The sequence below is a fragment of the Thunnus albacares genome, chromosome 12 (assembly GCF_914725855.1).
Source record: "Thunnus albacares chromosome 12, fThuAlb1.1, whole genome shotgun sequence".
NCBI classification, from domain to species: domain Eukaryota; kingdom Metazoa; phylum Chordata; class Actinopteri; order Scombriformes; family Scombridae; genus Thunnus; species Thunnus albacares.
Window position 1 is genome coordinate 9,187,131 of NC_058117.1, and position 25,180 is coordinate 9,212,310.

Sequence of the window (25,180 nt, forward strand, 5' to 3'; positions counted from 1 at the left end):
AATCTCAATGTGTCCTTGTTTCATTTTGGGTGCGTTCAAGCCTATTTTTAGAGCTGTCCACTTGTGGTGGGGTCATCCAGGATGCATTTTAATTAGGCCCTGATCTGAACAGGGACCTTAGACACATTGATATTATCACGTCTTAAGGTTTATTACCTTATAACTGTGGCAGGAAGAAGTCAAGTGAGTAACAGATACAGTAACAGAGTGTGCCTGCAGGGAAGGTTTTATCACTCTGGCTAGCAACTACAGCCCACCTTTGTCTTGTAACATCTATATTGAGCCTATCTCTCTCTGACACTGCATGGTAATAGGGTGGCAGCTGCAGCCAGTTGTCTCTAGAGGCAGATATGAAATTCTCTCATTAATAGCTTGCTTGCCTCAGTTTGCCTTCTGACAGTCTGTGTCGTAGCCTCATTGTAGTATCGTATTCCTAAATGTTCCCTCTTTCTGCCCTTTCCTTCCTCTCCTAGCCCAAAGTCTGAAGGATGACATTGCTGTTCAGGACTATGCACTCTTAAAAACTGTCCATTACAATGACAACATTTCCAACCCCTCTAAAGGGGAAAATGGTCCCAAGCTGGTTTTACGGGCTGTCAACAGGAACAGTCGTTCTCATTGCTTCAAACCCAAGCAGTGGAACTGTGATTTCACTGCTCTTGACACACAGCCATACATAGAGTTCTCTCCTGGCCACAATAAACTGATAGCAAATGCACTGGGCAGTCATGCACGGAGAAATACACAAGTGTAGACAGGAGGCAGGGGGGAGGGCAAATACAATGCACACACAAATACAGTGTGTACAAATGCAAACACACACACACACACACACACGCAAAGTGCTGACTTTTCTTAGAGACAATATGGGCCGAGTTTAATTGAGAGAAATGAAATCACAGCATTTGACAGCCACAGGGACCAAATCACCACATTTCATTTGACTCACTGTTTCCTGCCAATTAAGAAATGAACACTTTGGGGGGAATGAAGTGTAAACATATAATCTGGCCTTTCACTGTAATCCTTTCCCTAATAGCTGTCGGCCATAGCTGGAGGTCAAAGAAAATGAATTGGCCTCTTAAGCAGTTCACTTTTTTCTCCACTAGTCTGACAACTGTCGTCAACAAGTCGACCTGGCGGCCAGATTAAATTTGATGTAATTAGCTTCCACTGTGACTGAGCCAGGTACCCCTGAAGAGATGCTTTACCTAATTATAAGTGTTCAACATGGTTGAATGCATCAGTATGTCACTCATGAAACTGTCGAACAAGATGGGACAGATTTGGCCCGGGTAGAAATCGAGTGGTTGCCTTGGTGACGCTTGCTATTTTTTCTTTTCTTTCGTGATTTAGCAATTATGTCAAGTACACAAGCAAGTGCAGAGCAATGATAAGAACCTAACAGCACAAAGATGTTAATGATTATGAGATGAGAAGAGTTTGACACTGTGGCACAAAACCTAGAGGAGAGTGAAATGTTGCACTAATGAGGCAGCGCGATATCTGAGAGAATGTCTCGTTATCAACAACACAGCTTTTTTCCGCGGAGGCAAATTTTTATTTACAACTCAAATAGATTTTGCTAGCAACTATGTGAGCTACATGAATCTATAAACTGCATAAAAATAGGTACCCTTTAATGCACAACATTTTTAAAACATTTTGATTCTCAGGACCTTTTCAATTCTCTAGAACCTACATGAACTGTAGCCTCAAAATAAGACACCTTAACTTAAATCCTATCATCTTAGATACGCTGCACTTGCACTGCAGATCATTGATCAATAAGACTCACCCTCTGCCTTGCAGGTCTTAGTGACGGGGTCCATCTCATAACCTTCATAGCATTCACACTTAAAATCTCCCTTGTAGTTGATGCAGATCTGGCTACAGGCGTCAGGGTTCTCACACTCATCAATGTCTGCAGGGAGGGGAGGGAAGAGAAGTTATCAATCAACTGAGAGACAGAGAGAGACAGTCAGGCAGAGACAGACAGTGACTAATTCACCCTCATGAGCTGCACCAGATGAGAGGGCAGACTAGATTTCAAAAATGTAAATATAGCAATGATTTTCAGTAGAATAAAAGCTGTAATGGGAGCTAAAAATGCACATTTATGGCTTCAAGTGCTTGAAAAACACACTGGCAAGTTGTCATTAAGGGGAGAAATAAGTCCGCAGGGTGTGTTTGATCTGCCTCCTTCCAGCAGATCTCAGGCTTTTTTTTCGGTGTGATGGGGAAACATTAGTGTTAAAATTTTGAGGAAGGGTGTGAAGGCTGTACTGTGTGTGTTTGTGTGTTTGTGTGTGTATGTGTGTGTGTGAGAGAGAGAGAAAGAGAGAGAGTAGTATGATGGTGCTAGTTTCCCTGGGGAGTGACAGGCTGGGAACACCACACAAAGAGACAGCTAGGGGAGCTGAGAGTTGCCCAAAGCAACACACACACAAAGATTCCTACTGGCCAGCCTGCCACTGTTTTTGTCTATCTATCTATCTGAAATGTATGTTTTTTTATTTACCACCACAGGTCTTTTTGTCCAGTAGCTGGTAGCCAGTGGGGCACTGGCACTCAAAGCCTATTGGTCGGTCCATGCAGACATGGGAGCAGCCGCCGTTGTTGATCATACACTCATTTAGTCCTGTGAGAGAAAGAGAAGAAGCCAGTGGTCAGATGCAGCCAATCAGAGATGAGGCAGGGACATTACGGCCGTCCAGAAGGTCATTTAAAATGTCAAAATCAGATTTAGAAAAGGCCTCAGGCTCATTTACTGTAAAATATCTCTGAACAGGATGTAGAGCGGTGAAAGGACTGGTGATATTCAGTAGAGACACAGATATATTAAGAGAAGTGGATACAGCATTGAAGGCGGGCCCCCGTTCATTCCTATGAAAGTTGCTCAGTGGCCCATGAAGCCAAAAAAGCTTGACTTCTTCCAAATAGCTGTGGGGCCCATAGAGCAAGCACACCAGCGACTTCCGCCAGCCGAGCCGGCTACTTCTGATTTAACTTGAATGGGGATAAAACAATTCAATTGTGTAGCTTTTCTAGTCTTTCCAAATGTTATCAGACCAAATTGATCAAATTCTGATAGTCATTTCACGGGGAGTTGTGATGCTCAAAGAAATTCATCCGCTGATTTACAGCCGTGTCTTACACAATGTACGTCTATGGGCCAGTGTGCATCATGTAACGTTGCAATTACACGGTTTGGCCACTATGTTAAATTGGCATCAAAGCCCAGCGCTGTTCCTGGGGGCTTGGGTAGAGGTGTATAAATGTGTGAGGCCCACAGGTTGGGAAATTAGATATCATCATCATCTTCATTTTATCTCAGCTCCTGTACTCAGCTCTTCTCCATCCTTTTCGAATCCTTATCAGATGTTCTCAAAGTGGAGACGGAATCAAAGAGACACAACATCACACACATGGTAAGCTCTTAAACTGAGAATCAGGTCCATCTGCAGGGGATATGAAATCTGTGTGTAGAGGGGATTAAGGCTGCAAACAGGGATCCTGAGATTCTCCGTAAGGATCACAGGAGTGAGTGAGGACATCTGCACCCGACCTATAATGAATTCTCCATTCAATGGAAAGAAATTACATAAAAATTGTACATTTTTATGGATTGAGTTGTACAACCCCCAACCCAGGTTGTAGAGTGCATCCGTAGGCACCGTTATTCTCTCAATACGCGACGACACTTGCGCAAAGGGAAAACATGGCAGGTTGCAGAGATGTGGATACAAAATGTGTGGTCACATTTTTGTTTATGTTTTTATTTTGGGAATGTTATTTCTGTGAGAGGAATATTCTAATATGAGCCACAATGGTCAATTATTGCCTCTTAGTATAACTACAAGGCTTCTTTAAAATACACTTTGAGCATTTCAGGGTTGCCAGCAGGAGGCAGTGTGGCGCTTTGTTTCTCTCTTTGCGAACAGACTCGTTGCTTCCTCATTCTGCTGAGCGACACTGCGCTGAACAGAAGCACCCGTCACCTGCCTCATTCTTTCTCCTGTTTTTACAGGTTTGTGAAGCTTTAAAACTTGTATAACTACATACATATGCTGCTTAACATTTGAATTAAATGTTAGATTGATTTCGTAAGGGTAATTAATACGTTTTTATCATTATGCTAACAAAGACAAGGAGAAAAATGTGTCGCATGTGACTCAAGATGGCGCCGGCTGTAAACTTATCATTGGGATCAAAGTAAGATCCAAGCATGTTCTAGTTTCTGGTAACAGCACATTTCATCTCAGGTTAAATACTATTTTTCTTGGTTTAACAGCTTGTTCTACATGAATATATTATTGGTGTAACAGAGTTTGATGTATACATTCTTGAACACTATAAGTACTTTGAAAAGTTAGATGGTGCAAATCTTGGTGCATTCTTACTGAACTGACATAGTCATTAGTAGCAATGCTGTTTTTTTTTATTTGCACTATAAGTGAGGCTTAATAAGGGAATATGAGAGAACCTAGAAATTCTACATTTAATGGTAATGTTTAGTTGTGTAGTTGTGATCTAAATGGAAACATTAGCTTAGTTAATGGACTGAATGAGGATTCATTAATGCAGTAGTACACTGATTGAACTCAGCTTTATTTTAGTGGTAAATGGAGAAATTTGTGTTTTATCTGAAAACAAAAGAGATTGTAATTAGCCTGTTTGTTTTGTTTTATTTTTTATATTATGGATCTTTTTACTGATAAAATAACATTGAAATACAGAAAGAGAAAAAACATTTTCCATATTGGAAAATAAATTCTGCTGAGCGAAGGTGCACTGAGCAGAAGCACCGGTCTCAACCTCACCTGTCTCAATCATATCTGGTTATGAGTTGTCAGTCTGAGACATGTTACATGGTTATATAAGACATGGTTTATGAATGACTTGATACTGCAGCAAAAGTCAAATTTAAGTCAAGTTGAAATTCTTGGGTCAGTTTTTCAATTTCCTCCGCATATTTGTTCAATACAGCTGAGAATGAAATTCCATCTAGCTACTACATACAGGCCAATTCATAGAGAAGAGTTCCTGTATCATTTCACTGCTGTGTACTGAGAGAGAGACCAATGAATCATTTGTAGAGCTCTCCAGCACACTTTCCTGTCCATGTTTGGTTTGAACAAAAGCCAATTGTCTGAATGAATCATACAAGGTAAACCAACGGAGTGAAAGCTAAGTTCACCAGCAAAAAAAAAAAAATCTCTAACATTTCTTTCAACAGGATGCAGACTTTGCTTTTTACACAAACAATTAAGCATGGCTACACAATGAACAACAGACAACTGGAATGTGGTGATAAAGAGAAAAATGGATTAAACTGCAAGAGAAACCACATTCGTCAATACCAGAGAGTGAATGCTTAATTCTTTTAACAGCATCCTACCAAATCTAGTGTAACACATTTGTCAATAGCCAGTGAGCTTTATATTCTAACCAATATATCAGTCATTGAAAGCAGGGCTACTGTATGTCTGTGAATTAGTGAGGGACAACTGAGGAGAACAGCATCAGCAAACTCTCCAACGAGGACGTAAAAAAGAGCACTGAGGAGCTAAAAAATACAGGGCCCTTAAGTACCAGTTCAATTTTCACATTTTGTCATCTCATGAATACACTTTCTTGTCACATAACCGCCATCTTTTGATCATTGTATTGTGAAACCATTGCACGAATGTAAATCACCTTGCCTGCATGCGCATGTGTTCCTGTGTGCCCATGCACAAAACAAACAAAATGAAGACCCATTCATAAAAACACTGCTCAATAGCACTATTAGTAGTCAAAAACTCCACAGGGTACCATTAAGGTTTCATTCAGTTCATCATATCAATGAGCTAATCAGTAGACATGTTTTTCGAGGCATGTGTTTATCAGGACTACCACGTAGCTTACTTGTTGGCTAGCGCAAGACATTTTATGACACTGCTGATGGTGTTACCACACATCATTTATGCAACAGAGACCACATGAATGCTTTGCTTCCCTACAATTACACATGCTGGTGCCTCATAAATTGCTAAAAGACAATCCTTGAAAGTGTGGTCCTTGTCCACCATACCACACAATGCAGAGTTAAAGCTACAACACCAGCAATACACTGATTGCGGGGCACCAAGATGAACTGTTCACCTAATGGATTGCTGAGGAAAGACAAAAAAATATTTTTAAAAATTGCACTGCTCCATCACATTATTCTTTATTTATTGTGACAAAAATGGAGAAAGATAAACTCTCCAAAGATTGACTGAAGGTTAATTTAGTGAGAACATTTTCATCTCTGCTTTGTGTAAGTGCCAGCAGACTTCGAGCAAGGCAACTGCCAACATTAAAGTCCCATCTCTAATTCAGCTGGATGGCTGACAGCAATCTGCCACTCACAGTAGCTCACACTACTCTCTCCTTGTCAGTTCAGAATTAACTGCAGACGCAAGAAAAGACCAAGACGTGGCTGTATTTCAGGACTCACTCATTCCTGTTTCTTTGAGAGAAGCTGAGTTGATATCAAAGATGCCCCGGGAGAGATCCAGTGTGAAAACATGAGCAGCTTTTTCCACACCGCCTCCAAGGACAGCACTGATTTAGAGGTCACTTTTCTTTTTTCCCATGGGCAAGAATACTTGATGTCTCTCCTTCTCTACTCCACCGCTATCTCTCTTTCTCTCTCTCACCATGGTAACTCATCATGTACTACCCATTTCCAGCCTTTCCCTTTAGCTGAAAGTGGGACGTGATGGTGCAGTGTTAAGAAACAAATGGTGTGCCAAGTAATGATTCAGTACTGTGGTAATATGCCATTATTTCTAATGAGATGGAAAAAACAGAAAACATTTGCTTGAGCGCAGAGAAGAATGCATTGTCTCTATTTTCCCTGATGTAAGGCTGATGCGGTAAATGCAATCACAATGAACATCTTTTCATAAGTGTGTTTCGGTGCAGCGGGGAGCATTATTGCCTGTGTGTGTGGTTTTTGTGTGTGGGGAAACATCTTGCAAATAAATGGTTGAGCGAGCAGAGCGATGAGCTAGGTGTGTGTGGACACACTTTTAATGAGCTGAGAACAAGACCTGAGTTGAAGGAGAGAGGGAGGGAGATGCGAGGGAAGCGAGGGAGGAAGAGGAGGAAGACCGAGGAGAAATGTGGAGAATTACTCCCTGGAATACCTGTTTCAGTCTTTCAATTTCCTTCCCTGGCAGAGGTCAGTCCACTCTGCCAGCTGTAACTTTTCCCTTCCCTACTTCTTTATGTTCCTCTGAGGAAATGTCATTTTATGAGTGAGTATGTCTGCTTTTCAGTCTCTCATTTCAGGTATTTTCTCTAATGAACACTGGCTTTTGTCCTTTGACTCAAACATCACTTTCATTTAATAACGGCCAGTAAATAGATTAAGAGATGAAGATATATGGAGACACTGTTTACACTCTTTCATTTACTGTGAGAGCAGAAGGTTTGCAGAGGAGATGTCTTTGTTAAATCCATGTTACATGTCAGCTACACAACAACAAAACTATTTTTAAGTGTGACAATTAGCATGAAAAAGACTGAAGGTGGGTAGAGTTTTATGTTTCGTATTTACAGAAACCCATCTACAGAAATCAAAGAAAAGCCTGGAATCACCTGCACTGTTTGCCAGAATACACAGAATATAGCTGTGGGATAGATCTTCCGATTTTTTTATTTTAATGTTTTCACCGACTTGTTGGTGACCTATTAAACTGTGATCTAAAACTACAAGGGTGGAGCAACTTGAGTTTTCTGAATTCATGATAAATGCATTTAGATAAATAGATATATAAATATAAACAGACCTGGAAATGTGAATGATACATCCCCTTTAAGGCTTTCACTCATGAGTCTGTACAGTTTCTCATTCATTTCAACTGAAAAACTGATGATTCAAGTGAGAGCTGACTGAATTTACCGCTGAATTTCAGGAGCATTCCTAGTATACATAAATATGGATCAGCATGTGAAGGGGACTGTGCAAAAACTGTGTGCACAGTTGACTTCACTCGCATAAGTAAATGTCAAATGCTGAAACACTGTGTGCAAAAAACAACTAGTAAATATTCAGAAAGATAGTATTCCTGGGCCACAGATCACCAGATAGACACAAAGCAATGACCAAAGTCCAATAAGGGAACTATGTCCTCTTACTTGAGGAACCAGCCAGCCGGAGTAAGGAGGGGGAATGAAAGGGATAAAATCGATGTCATGTTGCTGTCGATTTGCAGTCTCTTGAGATGACATTACACGTTTGTCAATCATGATCATCCCCGCTTCATATTTGGGTGAGGGCAAGGGGGAATAAATCCGGCGCTACGATTGGTCGAACTCTTCTTCTTCTGCTTTGCGGCAGGCTAGACGCTGCTGCCTCTTGCTGTTAGGCTCGAGTACTGCACATGCACAATTGAACTCACAGTGGTCACCAGCTTTTTGCGTAGTTTAGGGTGACAAATCATACCAGCGTACTTTGATGTCAAAATGCGTACCTGCTACACAAAATGCATACAGGTTGGCAGGTCTGCAAACACACACTCTCTCTGGATACATGAATGCTGAGTGCAAGGTGTGTGTGAACTCAGAATAATTCATATTAAAACAGAATGAAAATCATTGTTGTTATAAGAAACATTTTCACTTTTATGAATCTGGATGTGATGGTAAACATTATAACATTATTCGTGAAAACAATGAAGGAAAGTTCAGTATGGTGTGATGTGTGTACATGAAGCCGTGTCCAGGAACTGCAGGACAAAAGCTGGTTCACTTTCTGTGAGTAAAACTAAAGATCAACACTGTCTGTGTGGTTTCTCTGAGCTCTAATCATTTCTTTTATTCTGTCAAACATCTGTGTGATCATTCAGACGTCACACTCTCTTCACTAGTTGAACAGACAAACATTTGTTACAGAGAAAACCATCTGTCAGATACTCGACAAAATCTTACGCCCATCTCACGTGTTAGATCATCATTTTCAAGCTCATCAGACACCATGGCAAGAGGAGAAAGCAGGGTCAGCAGGGTAAGATGTTCAAACCAGGACACACCACTGCACTGCTACACAAGACTATGCATGTTTTAATGGCTTCATATTGTGTCTAAAGCTTAGAAAAATACACTTTTCATCAGCACAGATGAGATTACAATTCATACAAATTTACAATGTTGCCTTAATTAAACTCATCTCACACAGTCAGTCAGATGATAATATGGATACCTGTAAATGTCTGCCTGGATAAATACCTCAGATTAACATGAATACATAAACAATAAATGGGATTTATTGAGTGGTTCTAGTATAAAATGTATTTCCTCTCAGTAATAACAGATGACTGTTTTCCTGGAAGGAAAAACAGCCATCAGTGATATAAAAACATCTTCATGTATTTCTGTGTTCATGTTGCACAGGACTATAACAGAAGCAAGGAGGACATGAGGAGGCACATGGAGGCTGAGAGAAGTTGAGGACTGCTGCTAAGATCATGGTCCTGAAAGAGAGGGAGTCTTGGACAAGTGAGGGATCAAAGACAAAGAGATCAGCAGGGCCAATGGAAAAAGAAGAATATGCACCATTGCTTACTTTGACACCTTGGCCCTGCTGAATGAGACAGAGTCAGCTCTAAAACAGAGCAAGCTGATCTGTGAGACTCTAGAGGAACAACTCTGAAAACAACTGGCTGACAGGCAGGCAGAGAGAGAAGATAGACTCCAGAAGAAGCTCTCTGAATCAGAAAGAAAGTCCAGAAAGGAGCTCTGTACACTGTGTGAGAGTTGGGAGAGGAGGTGACAGCAGTGGGAGAAAGAGAAGAGAGAGCTGGAGGAGACGCTGTTGACCAAAGACAACATCTGGATCTGCGAGGAGGCACAGAGGAGAGAGGAAATCCAGTGCCTGACAGAAAAAACCTCCAGCTTCAGGTTTTGCTGCCTCAGCTCATCTTTTTAATTCTAACAACTGATTTCAGATCATTTCAGAGCTTTGAAACTGAACTCAAAATATGTTGTTTTTCTCTTTTCAGGAGCTCCTGATGAAAAAGGAGAAGAAGACAAAGAATAAGAGCTTCTGGAGCTGGAGTCACCAGAAATAACAGCAACAGCTCCCCAAAAGTCCCCTGTAATTGATAAATGATGATATGTGATATAATTAGATCGTTGAAGCTGGAGTCAGGAACCATCCAAAGGACCACAAGATAAATCATCAATCATAAGAGAGACGAGAAGACAAAACCAATTTCTGATACACAAATCTGTATCGAAATGTTACACTTTTGTCTGATCTTAACTTTTTCTGAAATACTGAATCATGTGAGCAGCTATTGAAATTAAATCATGTGAGAGGTGTAGAGGGTGGAAATGCTAACAACTGATTGACATCTCAAATGTGACGAGGAGCCACAACTACACACTGATTTTATTTATTTATTTTTTATGTTTTTCAGTTGATTTATATTTAAATTTCAAGGAAATCCACTGTTAATAGACAAGTTGTTTTTTTTTTAAAGTTCAATAAATGCATGTTTCCAAAATCAATGAGTAATCATGTTAAATAATCGAATGATCTCAATATTGACCAAAATAATTGTGATTAGGATTTTCGCCATAATCGAGCAGCCCTAACAGGAAGCAAGATCATCATAGAGCAGAAGAAACCTTTTTCTATCATTTGATGGTAATTAGAACATGCATGCGCTTGTTCTGATCAACGGAGACTGCTGTTAATTTGAGCGCATCTCCGAGGCCTTTGAAATGCAACGTAATAGGAGGGAGGTAGTCACATTTTGTTATGGCAAATATGATTACACTGCTACATTAAGTGCTTGAATCCATTTACAATAGATATGAACATGCTCTCTCATTGCGCGGGGCTGAAACAAAAGCTCCGCTGACACACGGTAACAAATGATTGTGTAATTTCACAGCCATGCTTTCCCTCATTTCATACGACTGGGAAATGAAGAAAACGCTTATAAGCAAACCAGATCAAATGCTGTTAATAAACTTTATTTGCATCAAGGGTTTGAAGAGCTTTTATTAACAGCTGACAGGAAATGACTATCAAGTTACTGTGTGCAGAAAAACTCCTCTTACCGCACTCTTTCTTGGGCTCATCTGATCGGTCCTTGCAGTCCTTGACAGAGTCGCACACTTTGGAGCTATCGATACACTCTCCGTTCTTGCACAGAAACTTCAGGGGTCCCTCACATTTGGTGGCTGCAAACATAAAAGCAGAAGACAGATCAGCATCTACGCTAAAAAATCGCGTTCACGTCTATTTGCATAAGCTGTTGCAAACTGATTCAGAGTCTCATGCCTCAACGAGAGTGTGAAGTCAAGTTGAATATCTCTAGAGGTTTGCCAAATTATTAAAGGCTCACAATGACAGCAGAAAATACTGCCCACTCACATATTCATATTATACCACATTAAAAACCTAGTATGATGAAAAAAAACTAGGCTTTAATTTGGTCCAGTTTCACAGGGCCACTGCTTAATTTCCTGAAAAATTATTTTGCAGTACGCTGGTAAATTATGCATCATAGTCAGAAGAGGGAAAAAGTCATGAAATTGGCTCACAAAAAGCACCGCAGTGGATCCACACAACATGACATCAGTGGCCATTAGAGATGTCAAGTAAAGTCAATTTAATTTATATAGCGCCGAATCACAACAGAGGTTCTCAGAGCACATAGAGCAGGTCTAGACAGTACTCTTTAATTTACAGAGACCCAACATTCCCCCCATGAGCAAACACTTGGCGACAGCGGTGAGGAAAAACTCCCCTTTAATGAGAAGAAACCTTAATGCATTCAACAATAATTTGTCCAGAAAAGTCCCAGGTTAGTTTCTTTAATAGAAGTTTCTTGTGATTTTCACGAAATCAAAACCAATTTTCGATACTATTTATGGTCAGCATTTTTCTGTCATGGCCGTTCAGTGTAGTTATATTCTGTAATTAGCTCTCTATCTAGTAGTTTTCATTGTTAGTGGTGAAGTCTGCCTTTGCCTTCACACACACAAGGGATTGAGAGGAAACCACACATGCATAATTTGATTTCATTAATACCAGCCTCACTGTTTAATCTTCACTCTCTTTACACCATATCAGAGCAAACCCAACATTTCCTACTGCTGCTGCTGCTTCACCTTAAAAGCCTTCAACTCAACTGGCGAAACTGGTGGAAACTCAATGTATTTGTCATCACGGTTTAGGGCTGATCACTATCATTCATGAAAAATGCTTCTGTAATACAAGATGAGGTTGGTTTCTGATGTTTTTGATGTTTTGATTTTAAAAATTGCAGGTGTGGTAATGGAACAAGATAAGCACTACTTTTACTGCTGTGTGGAAAACTACTCGCTTCGTGCATGAAATCAGATCACGGTTGCTCATGGTGTGATGAAAAAAAAAAAAGGTAGATTACTGGCTGGATTCTTTATTAAAACATGAGTTTGTTTAGCTGCACTGTAAACAGATGTATCAGTCATTCGTCTTTTGTTTTCCTGACAAAGCAGCGCCTCAGCTTGCTGCAGCATTACTGTAATCCACACTTGCTGTTACCGTCAGTACACACAGGTGTCACCAAATCAACCAGGACTGAAATCTTAAGGATTACAACATAACTCATATTCGCTATTCATTGATTTTTGTTTCATTTGTGCACAATGTAAAGTTAGACTTTAGATGAAAAACACTTACACAACTACACTTTTATCTCTATAAATGATCTTAATGTCAACAACAAATATAGCTAGAAGGCTTTGGTCAACAGTATTATACAGATCATATCCTGTAGCTATAAAATAATCACCATTTCAAACATCCTCTTATTTTATATTTCATCATAAGCAGCTACAGTGTATCATTATTACACAGGTAGGCATTTCTACTGTGACTACCTGCAGACAGAACGACAAAAAGGCAGACAGATTTAAACAGACACAAGCATAAAAGAAGAAGACAAGTGAATAAGCAGAGAAGAGGACATATTCTGGCAGCCAGACAGCCAGACAGATGAAATAGGTGAACCCACCGTTAACACAGCCGGATTCATCACTGTGGTCAGGACAGTCGTGGACTTTGTTACACTGCCTGGTGCCGTGGATGCAAGAACCGTCACCACACTGGAACTCATCGGGACGACACGTCAACAGGGCTGTAAAGAGGTACACAAACAGACACACACACACACACACACATGGAATTGGACTTTTAAATCCCCTTTAATCCTTTCAAGAGGAACACAACATCCTGGGGTCCAATCCAAACCACAAGAACTTTTGTTGCATTTCACCCCATCAGTCTTTCATGAGCCTCTCAACTTTCACCTGTCTAAAAAAAAACTGCAAGACATGCCCCAAAACACGTGGTTTAAAAAAAAACCTTTTTGTAGAAGCATGCACAAAATCAAAAAAACGCAATAACATAAACGTCTTCATACTTCTATCTATCCCCTCGCAGCCTGCGTTAGGTGCTGCCTAGGACAGAGACAGCTAACCTGAGGGCGTGTGATGAATGATTTTCAATATAGTAACGCAAAGATGGAGGCTGCATGAAGCTACGGCAAATTTCATTAATACCCCAAGCACAGACAAGCTTTTCATCAAGGGGGCCCAGTGTGCTCATATAACTTCTCTCTAAACCACACTAAAAAGCAATATATATGGTTGAGTGAAATATGATTTAGTGTTATCACAAGATGAGCAGGAGAGAGGGAATGAAACAGGGCTGCTGCTGGACACACGCATGTTTATTCACATGCATACACACCACACAAACATAATTTTCTCTTTAATGTGTTTCTCTGTATTTAGAAATCTATATATCTGACTGGCTTAATAACCTGCATACAGACACATGCACATGCTGTATATATTCTATAAGAACAGAGTAGCGACAAAGTCAGAAATGTATTGATGCATCACAGCAATAGCATTTGTCTTCAGCTGAAGAGTTGGCAGAAAATTAAATTTTTTATGGCAAAGCAATCCTCGTACGAAAGATAGTGAAGGTAGAAGCATTGAGGGGTTGCTCTGTAGCCTCTGGACAAATACATGGTTGTGCCTTTAACTGTCTCCGGGCCTCTCCCTTAATGCAGGGATGCAGTTGGCTAACAAAACATCAATCTCATCTAAGTGCTGCTTATATGACACCACAGAGTGCGAGAGGTGGGTTTGATGTGTGCACCGCACATCTTGATAATGAATAGTGAGACTATCTGGGCTTCACACTCGAGCTTAGTGAGACAAGAGCTTCAGGGCTCCCTCATCCATGACCAGCTAATAGGAAAACCTGTTTTATCACAAGGCCCCATCTTCACATGGCGTTTATCAACAGAAACACATTCTTAACCAGACATTTAGGGGAAATGTGCTAAATGACAAAGTAACACCTCAGATGAGGGAGGCAATATTGTTTGCTGAGATTCTTCCGATCCCTGAGAAAACAGGTTTAATATCGTGAAAGTAAAGTAAAACTGACCTTCAGCGTAATTACTTCTGAATGTGTTAAAATTTGATTGGTCTGCAGCTATCGTTGAACAAGATGGATAGATAAGATAAGTAATACTATGTATGCTACTGGTTAAAATATTCACAGTGGTAATGCAGTATATGAAGAATCAAATAAACAAAAACAACCCAGAAATATCATGACCTGTTAGATTTAAATGAGAAATGAAAATTGAAAAGATATCCAGACTAATGTAACCAAGAACAAAAGCTTTTATATGTAACTATGGTTCTACAGGCGGCACCAAGCTGAGGAAACGCACTGTGTCCTACTTTCATACTACATACTAATTGTACACAGACTGTACTGTATACTCATTTATAGTCAATCCATTTTACTAGTTTTGTACAAACAGGAAATGATGCGTGCATATGTGTGCAAATGGAATTTCAAATCCCAGTTTTAAAATCTACTACCAGATAATCTTTCCTTGTTTTCCTATATCTCTCTTGAGCTGTTTTCCCAACATTTGCAATTTGATTTCATGTTTAGCAGCTATGAATTGCTCCTCTATTTTCTTTGTGCATTGTATTATGGGATAATAATGTACATTTACAGCACATTTGAAAATCTGTTGTTAATTAGTATGCCTCCTACCACAGACTGAACACACTACACATTCAAAACTTGCTTAGAATTTGTATGTAGTGCTAAATTGGGATGTCGTTTCTTCATTCAGAGAACCGTGGTTACATATGTAGTGATCTCTGTTCTACTAAAACTACTCGACCCAGATACATATTCTCTGTACGGAAAACACTTACAGAAAGAGGAGCACTGTGCTGTATCAATGCAAGCAGAGGACAGCCTTTTGAACATGGGTGGAGAGAAAGTCTTGACACAATAGAGAACATGAATATGGTCTTGTGAAATAAAAGAGAGAAAGGAAAAAAAACTACACAGGGGAGCATAAGTGTAGGGAGGCGAGGACACGAAACAAGACAAAAACTCACGGCAGTCAGACTCATCAGACTTATCCTTGCAGTCGGGATCTCCATCACACTTCCAGGTCAGCCGCACACACTCCCCGTTGGCACAGCGGAACTCCCCGGCAGTGCAGTTGGCCCGGCGGTTGGTCAGGTACGGGACCCCATCGCCGCCGCAGCGCTCCGGCCCCTCGTCTGAACTGTCTGAGCAATCGGGGTCTCCGTCGCAGCTCCACATGAGTGGCACACACTCGGAGGTGTTGCAGCGGAGATGGTTGGGCCCGCAGGTCAGAGGGGAGGTACATTTGAGCTCATCGCTGCCGTCTCCACAGTCGTCGTCACCGTCGCACACGTAGACGGTGGCCAAGCACTTGCGGTTGGCGCACATGAACTCCCCGCTGGGGCAGGCTTTGGCATCTGGAGTACCAAGAGAAAGAAGAAAAACCTCAGGAAGATGTTCGAGCAGCGAACGAGGGCTGCATCTTCTTCCTTATCAACATGGAAGCAAACGAGGGTGTCGCATTTATTTACAGTTTTATGGATCTGCTCTCAATTTCACAATCAGAAAGACGCATCTTAAACATTGGCTACAGGTATAGGAAGATGAGAGAAAGTAAGACAAGAGATGAGAATCCTATTGGCTTGTGTCAATGTCAAATAGCATTTAGCTCGAAGCGCCCCTGTGAGTGAAATACAGGGACATTTTCTCAGGTAGACTGAAAGTCAATATTGATATCATAACTGGGGAGGAGACAGAAAGAGCGGTGGAGAAGAGGATGTCGGTGGTTATCACAATAAGATAGTGAGAGACTTCATCTCCTGGAGAGAAAGATAATAGAGCACTCTATGTCATCAGCCGGTCCCTCTCCTCTCTCTGTGATGGATCTAAAACGCGGTACTTCCTCCTCTGTCAAAATATGGCTATCTTTCTAGTGTGTTTGCTTTCTTTGTCTGCTCTCTGGCTTTTCTTTCTCTTATCCGGGACCAACAAGGACAGATTGGTTATCAATATGCTGTTATTAGCTGAAATGCCAACATGCTATAGGTTACAGTGAAGTTGAGAAAAATGATTTGAAGTTCCAAGACTACCTAGTCATGTCTTCTAAGCTGAATACCCCATGCTCTCCCAAAATATTTAAAACATTATTGTCACAAGCTTGCAAAGTACAAACAACCTTTTTCAGCTTGTCCATTTGACAATGAATCTACAATTTAATACATTTAAATATATGATTTAAATGTAGCGTAACCTCACCAAATCACAACAATTCACCAAGAGTCAGAGGCGTAGATGGCAGTTGTTGTCAGTCTGATAAACTATGCTAGTTAGCTTTTAGCAAGCTAGTTTATCTGGAGTTATTTTTTTTCTTCATTATATATTTAGCTACTGCCTTATTTATTATTTATATATCAAACTCAATTACTATGATATCAGAGAATCAAAATAGATGTTTCAATTACAGAAAATATGTGGGAGGAAGTGGGTAAACTGGGCCATACATCAGTTTGGTAGTTCCTGCACATTTTTACATGTTGTTTTTTCAAGATTTAAACATTTCTATGGCATAATAAGATTTAAACTATATCAAAAAGTCTGGTCTTGACTCAAGTTTTGACCAAATATTTAGTTACCGCATTTTGTCTTTGTAGGGTATTAATAAACATTGTTCTTTCCTGCATTAAAGTCTTTCTATGAAAGAGGGAAACCTTTGTACTGTACCTCTCCTCCTCACAAAGTCAACCTCAAGGCTCCTGTAAGTTCATTTCTCTTCCTCTCTACCCTTTCTAGCTTTCTGTCTCTCTTCAGTCTGGCCAAAAGCACTCCAGTTGTGAAGAGAGTCGGGGTTCCAACTGAGAGTCTACAGCTGCACAGAGGCCACAGGCCAGCACAGGGAGAAGCATAATTTGATATTTACACAAACCACAGGGAGTTCAGTTTCGACACCGCTGCCTTTGGCTGTTAAGGCTGGTTACTGGAAACAATTGCTGTTTTAAAACATTTTACACAGAATCAGCACATTGTGAAGTAGTAGCATACTGTCAGTGACCTGCAGGATACACCTCACATCTCCCACACATCAACTGCCTTACATATACCCTTTAGCAGTACTTGGTTTGATCCTAGAGTCAAGATTTTATGTTCATACATATTTTTTCCACTGGTACTGATGCGTAGATCAGGGATCAGACCAGTACTCTGAATAGGAATTAAAGCATCAGAATTTAACCATTGTTAAAAATAATGATAAGCTGCGTGGTTGTCCTCAATAGGCTGTTTAAAACACTAAAAGCTAACAGGATCAAAACCAGCTATAAAGAGAAATTAAATATTCTAGTAGAGTGGAAAATAATAGGCATTCCTACGTGCAAGATAGTGTCCTAATTACTATACTATGTAATTATACCATATGTTAAAGTCACTATCTGTTTTCTCCGTTGCAAACATCTGTGTTTAATTAATTCACTGGTACTGACATGATTGCCACAGAAGCACGGGGAAAGCTACTGAAACGGAAAACAAGTGTTGTAGATTCAGTTCAGTGAAAGGGTTTATACTCATTAATATTAAACAAGCTCCATCTGATTCTGATGTGTTTTATAACTACTGTCCCTGTTATGCCTCTACTCTTACTCCAAACTAATTTGGCACTAAATAATTAAGGAGATTCAATAGACATGTACATTATTACACAAGGGGAAGACCATTAGTAATGTACATGAGTGGCCTGGTTACACTGGAGAGAGACTTTGTTTTCCACTGGGGGCACTGAGTAAATGAATTTCAGACTTTTGAGCAACTTTGAGCCCACAGAGCGCCTGTCTATGATGTTGTACAAGTCTGTGGGTTTTAAATGATAAATAAATTGCAGTGGGACCCAACATCTTACTGAGTGGCTTGTTTTTTCAGATTTATTATCCATTTATCTAAATAATTAAGTTTTGGCATTTTAAACAAAAGCTGGAAATACCATGAACATTAAATGGATGTGTATACACTGTATATATGCATACATTGCATGTTAAGTATGTAGATTGTATTTATGTATACTTATAGATACTTATGGATTTGCTGTAATGTTACACAACCTTTTATGCATATATGTGTGTATTATTAAACTATATTCAAATCAAAGGTTTTTAGCCGTGCTAGCAGTGAGGCTCTAGTGTACTGATGTAAGGAATCTAAGTGTGGTGCCGCCACTCAGCTTTGCTGCCAATTTGTCCCAGTGGCAACTTGCGGTACTGCATATAATGGAAAGGTAACGCATACCAAGGGTTGTAGTGAGGTGCTGATCACTGGAAGTAGACTTGAGATTAGGAAAAAAGTGTTACACACTCTGGCTCCTTATGTATTTCTCTTTTATTCAGATGACATTTCAGCCCTCAGGCCTTGTTCAAGATCAACAATCATAGTAGGACACAGGCACTGGTATGTTATAGAGGCCACATCCTAGTAACACATCTGATGATTAGGTAATCATGTTCCACCAGTAAGTGTGAGAGAAAGCAATCAAGAGGCCTTCAGTGAATCAAAACCTTTAAAAAACAATGACAGGAACTACAGCCAATCAAATCACTTCAAATCAAGTGACATACCAAAAATAAAGATGTAAATTTTACATTCCAATTTTTTGGTTAACTATATTAAAATATGTTAACTCGCAGTACTGCGGGCTAAAAATCATTTTCCCCATAGACCATCATTATAAAAAAACTCCATTGGTTGGTCCGCCGCTTTGGTCCAGATTGAAATATTGCAGCAACTATTGGATTGATAACCATGAAATTTAGTACAGAAATTCACTGTTGCCAAAGGCTAATCTTAATGACTTTGACAATCCCCTGACTTTCCCCTAGCACCACCATGAGGTGAAATGAGTAAAATGTCTAGTTGTTGCTTTGGTGGATTTTCATGACATTTTGGTGCAGGCATTCATGTCCCCCTACAGATTAACTGGAATGACTTTGGTGATCTCTCACCTTTTTCATCTTGTGCCATTATCAGGTAAGAAAATAGCTTTATTATTATATTATATAATTAGCAAATGTCAGCATGTTAACACGTGCATGAACATGCTAAACATGATACCTGCTTTAAATTCACACGTTAGCCTCGTATCTCAAAGCACCAAATACAGCCTCACAGAGACACTAGCATGGCTGCAGACTCTTGTGGTGGAATGAAGAAGCTGACAAAAAGGTGGAACAAACCATTATTTTGACTCATTCATTTTTGGCATAATGTTGCACATTGCACAAAGGCAAGTAACACAAACTAATAATTCAACAATTAATTCACAAATCATAGAACGCAGCAGACATCTACAGTCATTGGCTGTATGAGTTCTGACTGTGCTGCTTTTATTCTACTAAAATGAGCACCTTCTGCTCTCTTTCTGAAACTGCTGCTGATCACTTTCAAAGTTGACTTTTACAGTTTATTACCAAAACGAAATTTTCTACAGACTACCTGACCTTAATACTTTTTGTTATCAAGGCAAACACACCTTTTGTTTGCCAGCTATAATGAATAACTAATACAAAAATCCATCAATATGTTAAATTCACAGAGAGCTTGACACTGGTGGCACACAGTCATAACTTGCCCCGTCTTTATAATTCCTTGGGTGGGAGAACCTTTACTATGACTACCGCTGTGGTAGTCAGGAGCTGACAGTGTAACCCACTTTACTTTTTCAAGCGGCTTTGATGATGGGAGATTGTTGCCCGCGGCAACCAGTGGCTCAGATGTAGAGGCAAGGGATGACTGGTCATTCTACTCACATTAGCATTACAGCTGATGTAGTGTGTGGTGTGTGTGTGCGCGTGATGAGTCAGGATACAGGACGGAGAGACAGAATAAAGTGTGAAAGATAAAGAAATAATTTTAAGTGCAGGAGGAGGGGAAGTTACGAGATCACATCACAAGATCACGTGTGAATGCATCTTGTCAGGCTTTAAGTTATGGCCAATCAGTGTCGCGAATCCAGCTGCCTCACGAGGTCCAATCACCTGCCAAGTATTTTTTGAAAGTGCCTGCCCCTTTCCAAACAGTTTCCAAGGACGACTTCTGAGATGGTTCTGCGTAACAAACCATCTGGCGCGTCAGGTTAGAGAGGAAGGGGGAGAAAGGAAGACGCAAGATGAAAAGAAAGATATACATGTTGTGTGTAAGCATGCAAAATTAGAGTCATTTATTATTTATCTGCACTTGCACAAGTATCTCTGAGCATATCAGTCACTGTCTGAGCAACTTAACCTCCTCTTAGCATTCTCATAGATATTCATAAATATGGGCTGAAGGAACAAGGAGCTGAGGTCCACTGTAGCCAAAGCCTTGCTCTACTGCAGCAAGGTCACTAGAACATACACACACACGCATCCGCTAAAGACAAGAAAGGTAGAAACACACACATTCACACACACACACACACACACACACACTCTCACACTCACACTGCCTGCCAGTTCAGACAGGTCACACTACCTCACCAGGGAAATTGCTCAGTGGTTGACCTTTACTGTGACGCCACACATACATTTACAGAGCAAACACAGCTAATAGAGAGGAGACAACTCTCTCATCTACAGTAACAACCAAGAGCAGAAAATAGAGGATGAGATGGAAGTAAGTGCACATTAATCTCCACATCACTGAAGGTTGAGGACACAGTTCAATTTTCTTGCAGAGCCTCTCTAGAGTTGCTGCTTAATGTAATGTTGATCAGGGAAAGCTTCCTCTGGTGAGGTCTAGATTCTACTTAATACATAATTCAACATGACTCAATTAGCAGGATGCCTCTGTAAGATTTACTTTTTCAAGTACGCGGCAGGCTATGCACTGTGTAAATTTCTACTAATAGCAGAGCGCACTGGGGCCAACTGGGTGTATTCCTGCTCTGTCAGTTTCGAGAGTGTAACCTCTACACACACACACACACACACTTGGGAATATACAAGTGAAAGTATAAAGTATGTTAGAATGGTGTGTTAACCGTGAGCAGGATTAAACCTGAGTATGCTCACAGAAGCAGGAGTGTGAGAGACCGTACAAAGAAGGCGTATGTTGAGGGAGCTTTCACAACTTACTGGTTCGGTGCAGTTCTAACCAAGTCTGGTGGGTTTGTCCTATTGGTGTGTTTGCATAGGCTGGTGTGAGCACTGGTAATTCAAACTTCTGACACTTGTATGAATTCAAAAGCTAGACTAAACAAATAATTATTTTGCTGATCATAGTTATTCAAGATAATTTGATTCTTTGAAAATGAAGATTGGTTTCAAAAGTAAACAATCGAATGTTAGGCTTGTGCCCTACTCCATGTATTTTGGCAGTAAAGCACAGACACTTTTTGTTTGACAGTAGCAAGACACCTGATTCTTGTCCTCTGTTTTTACCTGTCTGTCATTATTTGTGACCAGTTAATCAATTCTTACTTCCCAGAGAGGATAAATAAAGCCAGTAGTAGCAGTGAAGTGGAGCGTGACTTGATATGACAATAATCAGAATAAACTTCCTGGTGGGTCTACATAGCACTGCAGGACGCCAGGTCACTGAATCTGTTCAATTAATGATTTATATGTCAGGTTTTGTTTTTTGTTTGTAAAAAAAAAAAAATCACTATAAACAGGAAACAAGTTAGCTGCATATGCTCGTAATACAGAATACTTAGTTGATTAAAAAAATATGGTTTTCATACTAAAATACTTATTTTTAATGCAAGGTAACAATAAGGTATTACTACAAAATAATCTTCCTTGTGTAATTATTTTGTAAGTTTATTCTATTTCCCTACTGCATTGTGATATGACTACTATGATGATTTTTATGAATACAGAAGATAGAGACTCAATAATTTTATATTTCTTCACAATCCTGTTTTCCTTTACATTCAGATTTTCTTACACACTCTACTGACATTTCTCATACTATTCACAAAAACTATGCATAAAGTGTAAAATAAAGATGAGTTGTGGGCTGCATGTTTGTATATGAGAGACATGAAGAGTTAGTGAATGTGAAAATACTGTTTATCTTTTAGTTTTTGAGGGAGATCATCAGGTAGGTGCTTGGGCGCTAGTTGTTGCTCATATGTGTGCATGTAGCTGTATCCAGGTTTGCTGTCAATATGGAAGATACAAGTTCACTTCACTCAAATTCACAATAGGAAAGTCCTATAACAGGAAAACATTAATAACCCTGGAGCAACACTATTACATAGCTGTTGCAGAGTTTGAACTTTTACTATCTGGTGTTTCCCCAATTTGTGAAAACTGCTCACAATCAAAGATATGAGGCTGATGGTTGTCATTGCCATCCTGAGTTTCCACAATATGTTCACCAGGATCAGACAAATCTTCCAAAGTGACAATGGTATATTAAATTAAACATGTTTGTAACAGTAGAATGTTGTAAAATAACGACTCTCCTATTAAATGTTATTCCTCGTTTGTTGGTTTTGGCATTTCTCTCGGCGGCACAATTAAACGCAGCACAAAAGTCTGGCATTCTGTACCGTGTGAAGTGGACAGATCTCTACTGCAATATGGCGGCAGCTGAGGCATGTCCCATAAACCGGATGCTGTATCTACATGTATGTATTTATAGCATATGCTGGTGTATGTACTGTAATACTGGGAGGTAATGTGGAGGTGAACTATTTTGAAACCTCTTCTAACACAGAGGTGGTGCTTTAGTACCCATCACTTCTATGTAACAGGAATATGAAGAAAACAGAAACCCCAGAAACCTTAGTCATCATTTTGAAATTGCTGACAGGAGCAAATGCAATAAACTGTTTACTAAAATGCTTTATTCGCGCTCTTGTACGACTGCTGCTGTATCATTTCACACATCTTCATTCATTTATCTTCTCACTCTAAAGTCAAACATACAGCAGAATTAAAGCCGCTTTGAAGTGAATTCTCCAGATGCTCCTGTACCAACAGCTAGGCCGCAACGAACAGACACACTAAGGCGTACTCAGACCAATTGGTAATTTCCACCACTCCTCCCTCGCCACACTTCATGACTGTGAATGTGAAAGATCTGAAGGCTTCAGTCTGCAGTCGTTAGAGTAATACAACACGCTGTGTTTTTGACACATAAGCCAATTATCATCCATGGCCAGCTCTAATTCTCTGAATTGACTTCTTTTAAGCTTGTATTTACACAGGTTTTGTGTCATTTACAACACTTTTAACCACACAACACACTCGCCACTGAGAACGTTGATTTGACAAGTCTGTAAAACATGGATTATTGTTAAAGGATTTGAATGTTCACTGCAAATGTTTTTTTGTTTTTTTTTGCCAAGCAAGGCCAAAACTGTATGGGTAAGGTCTGCTTACGTTTAGGCAATTAAAACACTTATACACACTTATATGGACATCAGACTACCTCCTGAATTGGCATGACCATTGGACCCGTTGGCCATAACTGTAATACAGAATTGTCCAATATGAATATCATTCCTTGAGTCTCTGACATAAACATAACACTAAAGAACCAATGTCTCGTACCTTCAGAATCATCTGCAGTGAGGTAATATTTAAAAGCTTCTTCTCCTTGTTTTAATCTTCCAAACTGGCATTGAGCCCAATCAGTGTTCAGATAAAGTGGCCCGAACAGCACATAATAGGTTTAATTTGCAATGCTACCTAGTACAGTGCTGCGCTGGTGTCTGAGTCGACTTCTCCCTGCTGGTCATGCTGAGTGGAGTTTACCTCTGGAGGGATTTTGGCCTTTGCCTGGGTGGGCGGCTGCCTGCCGCCTGCCCCCATGTCACCACTGAGAAGCTTAAGACTACCGCATCAATACAGACATTAGAATGAAAAAAGGATTAGTGCAGGCTAGACTGGGTCTCAATGGACAGTGCAGTGAAAAGCCATCCAAGCTAAGAAGGCATTAGATCTAAAGTCGATAGAATCACGACCACTTGAGTGTGCGAGGCCACTTGGAGACGGTAAGCCACTGACAGGCCACTTTGCAGGCTGATCTGGGAAAAAAAATATCTTTGTTGCACAACAAATTACAAGCATGACAAGCACTTGAATCTGGTATCTTTAAGAAGGAAGGGGCTTAATATCTATTCAAGAAGACACTTTCTCTGATTTATATCAATAAAAACTCAAAATTATGTATATTATAAACAAATAAAACACTAATTGCTTAGAAGCCAGCCAGTCACAACACAACACACACACACACACACACAAACAACTGTATGTGTGTGTGTGTGTGTGTGTGTGTGTGTGGATGTCTGAGGAAACGACATCATTTATATAGGATAATAAGGATGGCTTTTTTCCTCTCCCTCTGTGCATTTCCGCCACATGCAATTTTGCTCAATCTTCAAAGTCTAAACATCACACCCCCTACAGCTCTGTTGCCTCAATCTATTTTTCTTGATGTGAAGAGGCAAGAGAGAGAGAAGAGAAGAAGCTGATTCTTCACGGCGCTTCAGAAGTAGGGCAAGGATAGTCCCTGCAGGGGGCGAGGGGTGGGGGCAGCAGATGACTGAGTTGTCTGATTGGCTGGTTGGGAGGTGATGTCATTTTGCTGATGGTTCTGAGGGCCCTTGCAGTAGAAAGGCTAAAGACTCAAGGTTTGAAATGTAATGACAGGAAGCTTGAAAAAAAAAATCAACAGAAAGCTCCAAATATCTGGTATTCCACACCAAACATCCTTCCACATCAAAGGGGACTTTGTTGTCAAGTGCAACCGTCTTAA

The 25,180-nt window shown here is 40.1% G+C and overlaps 1 protein-coding gene across 2 annotated transcripts in view; it reads right to left on the reverse strand.

Moving 5' to 3' along the window:
• Positions 1–25,180, reverse strand: part of LOC122993755 (low-density lipoprotein receptor-related protein 8-like) — a 79,863-nt gene that overhangs the window by 14,680 nt on the left and 40,003 nt on the right. For both annotated transcript variants that reach the window (XM_044368172.1, XM_044368171.1), the window contains exons 5-9: positions 15,478–15,867; positions 13,047–13,169; positions 11,104–11,226; positions 2,522–2,641; positions 1,799–1,924 (exon numbers count right to left, since the gene is read on the reverse strand). In XM_044368172.1, coding sequence (XP_044224107.1) covers positions 1,799–1,924; positions 2,522–2,641; positions 11,104–11,226; positions 13,047–13,169; positions 15,478–15,867 — 882 coding nt within the window. The remainder of the gene's footprint in view (positions 1–1,798; positions 1,925–2,521; positions 2,642–11,103; positions 11,227–13,046; positions 13,170–15,477; positions 15,868–25,180) is intronic.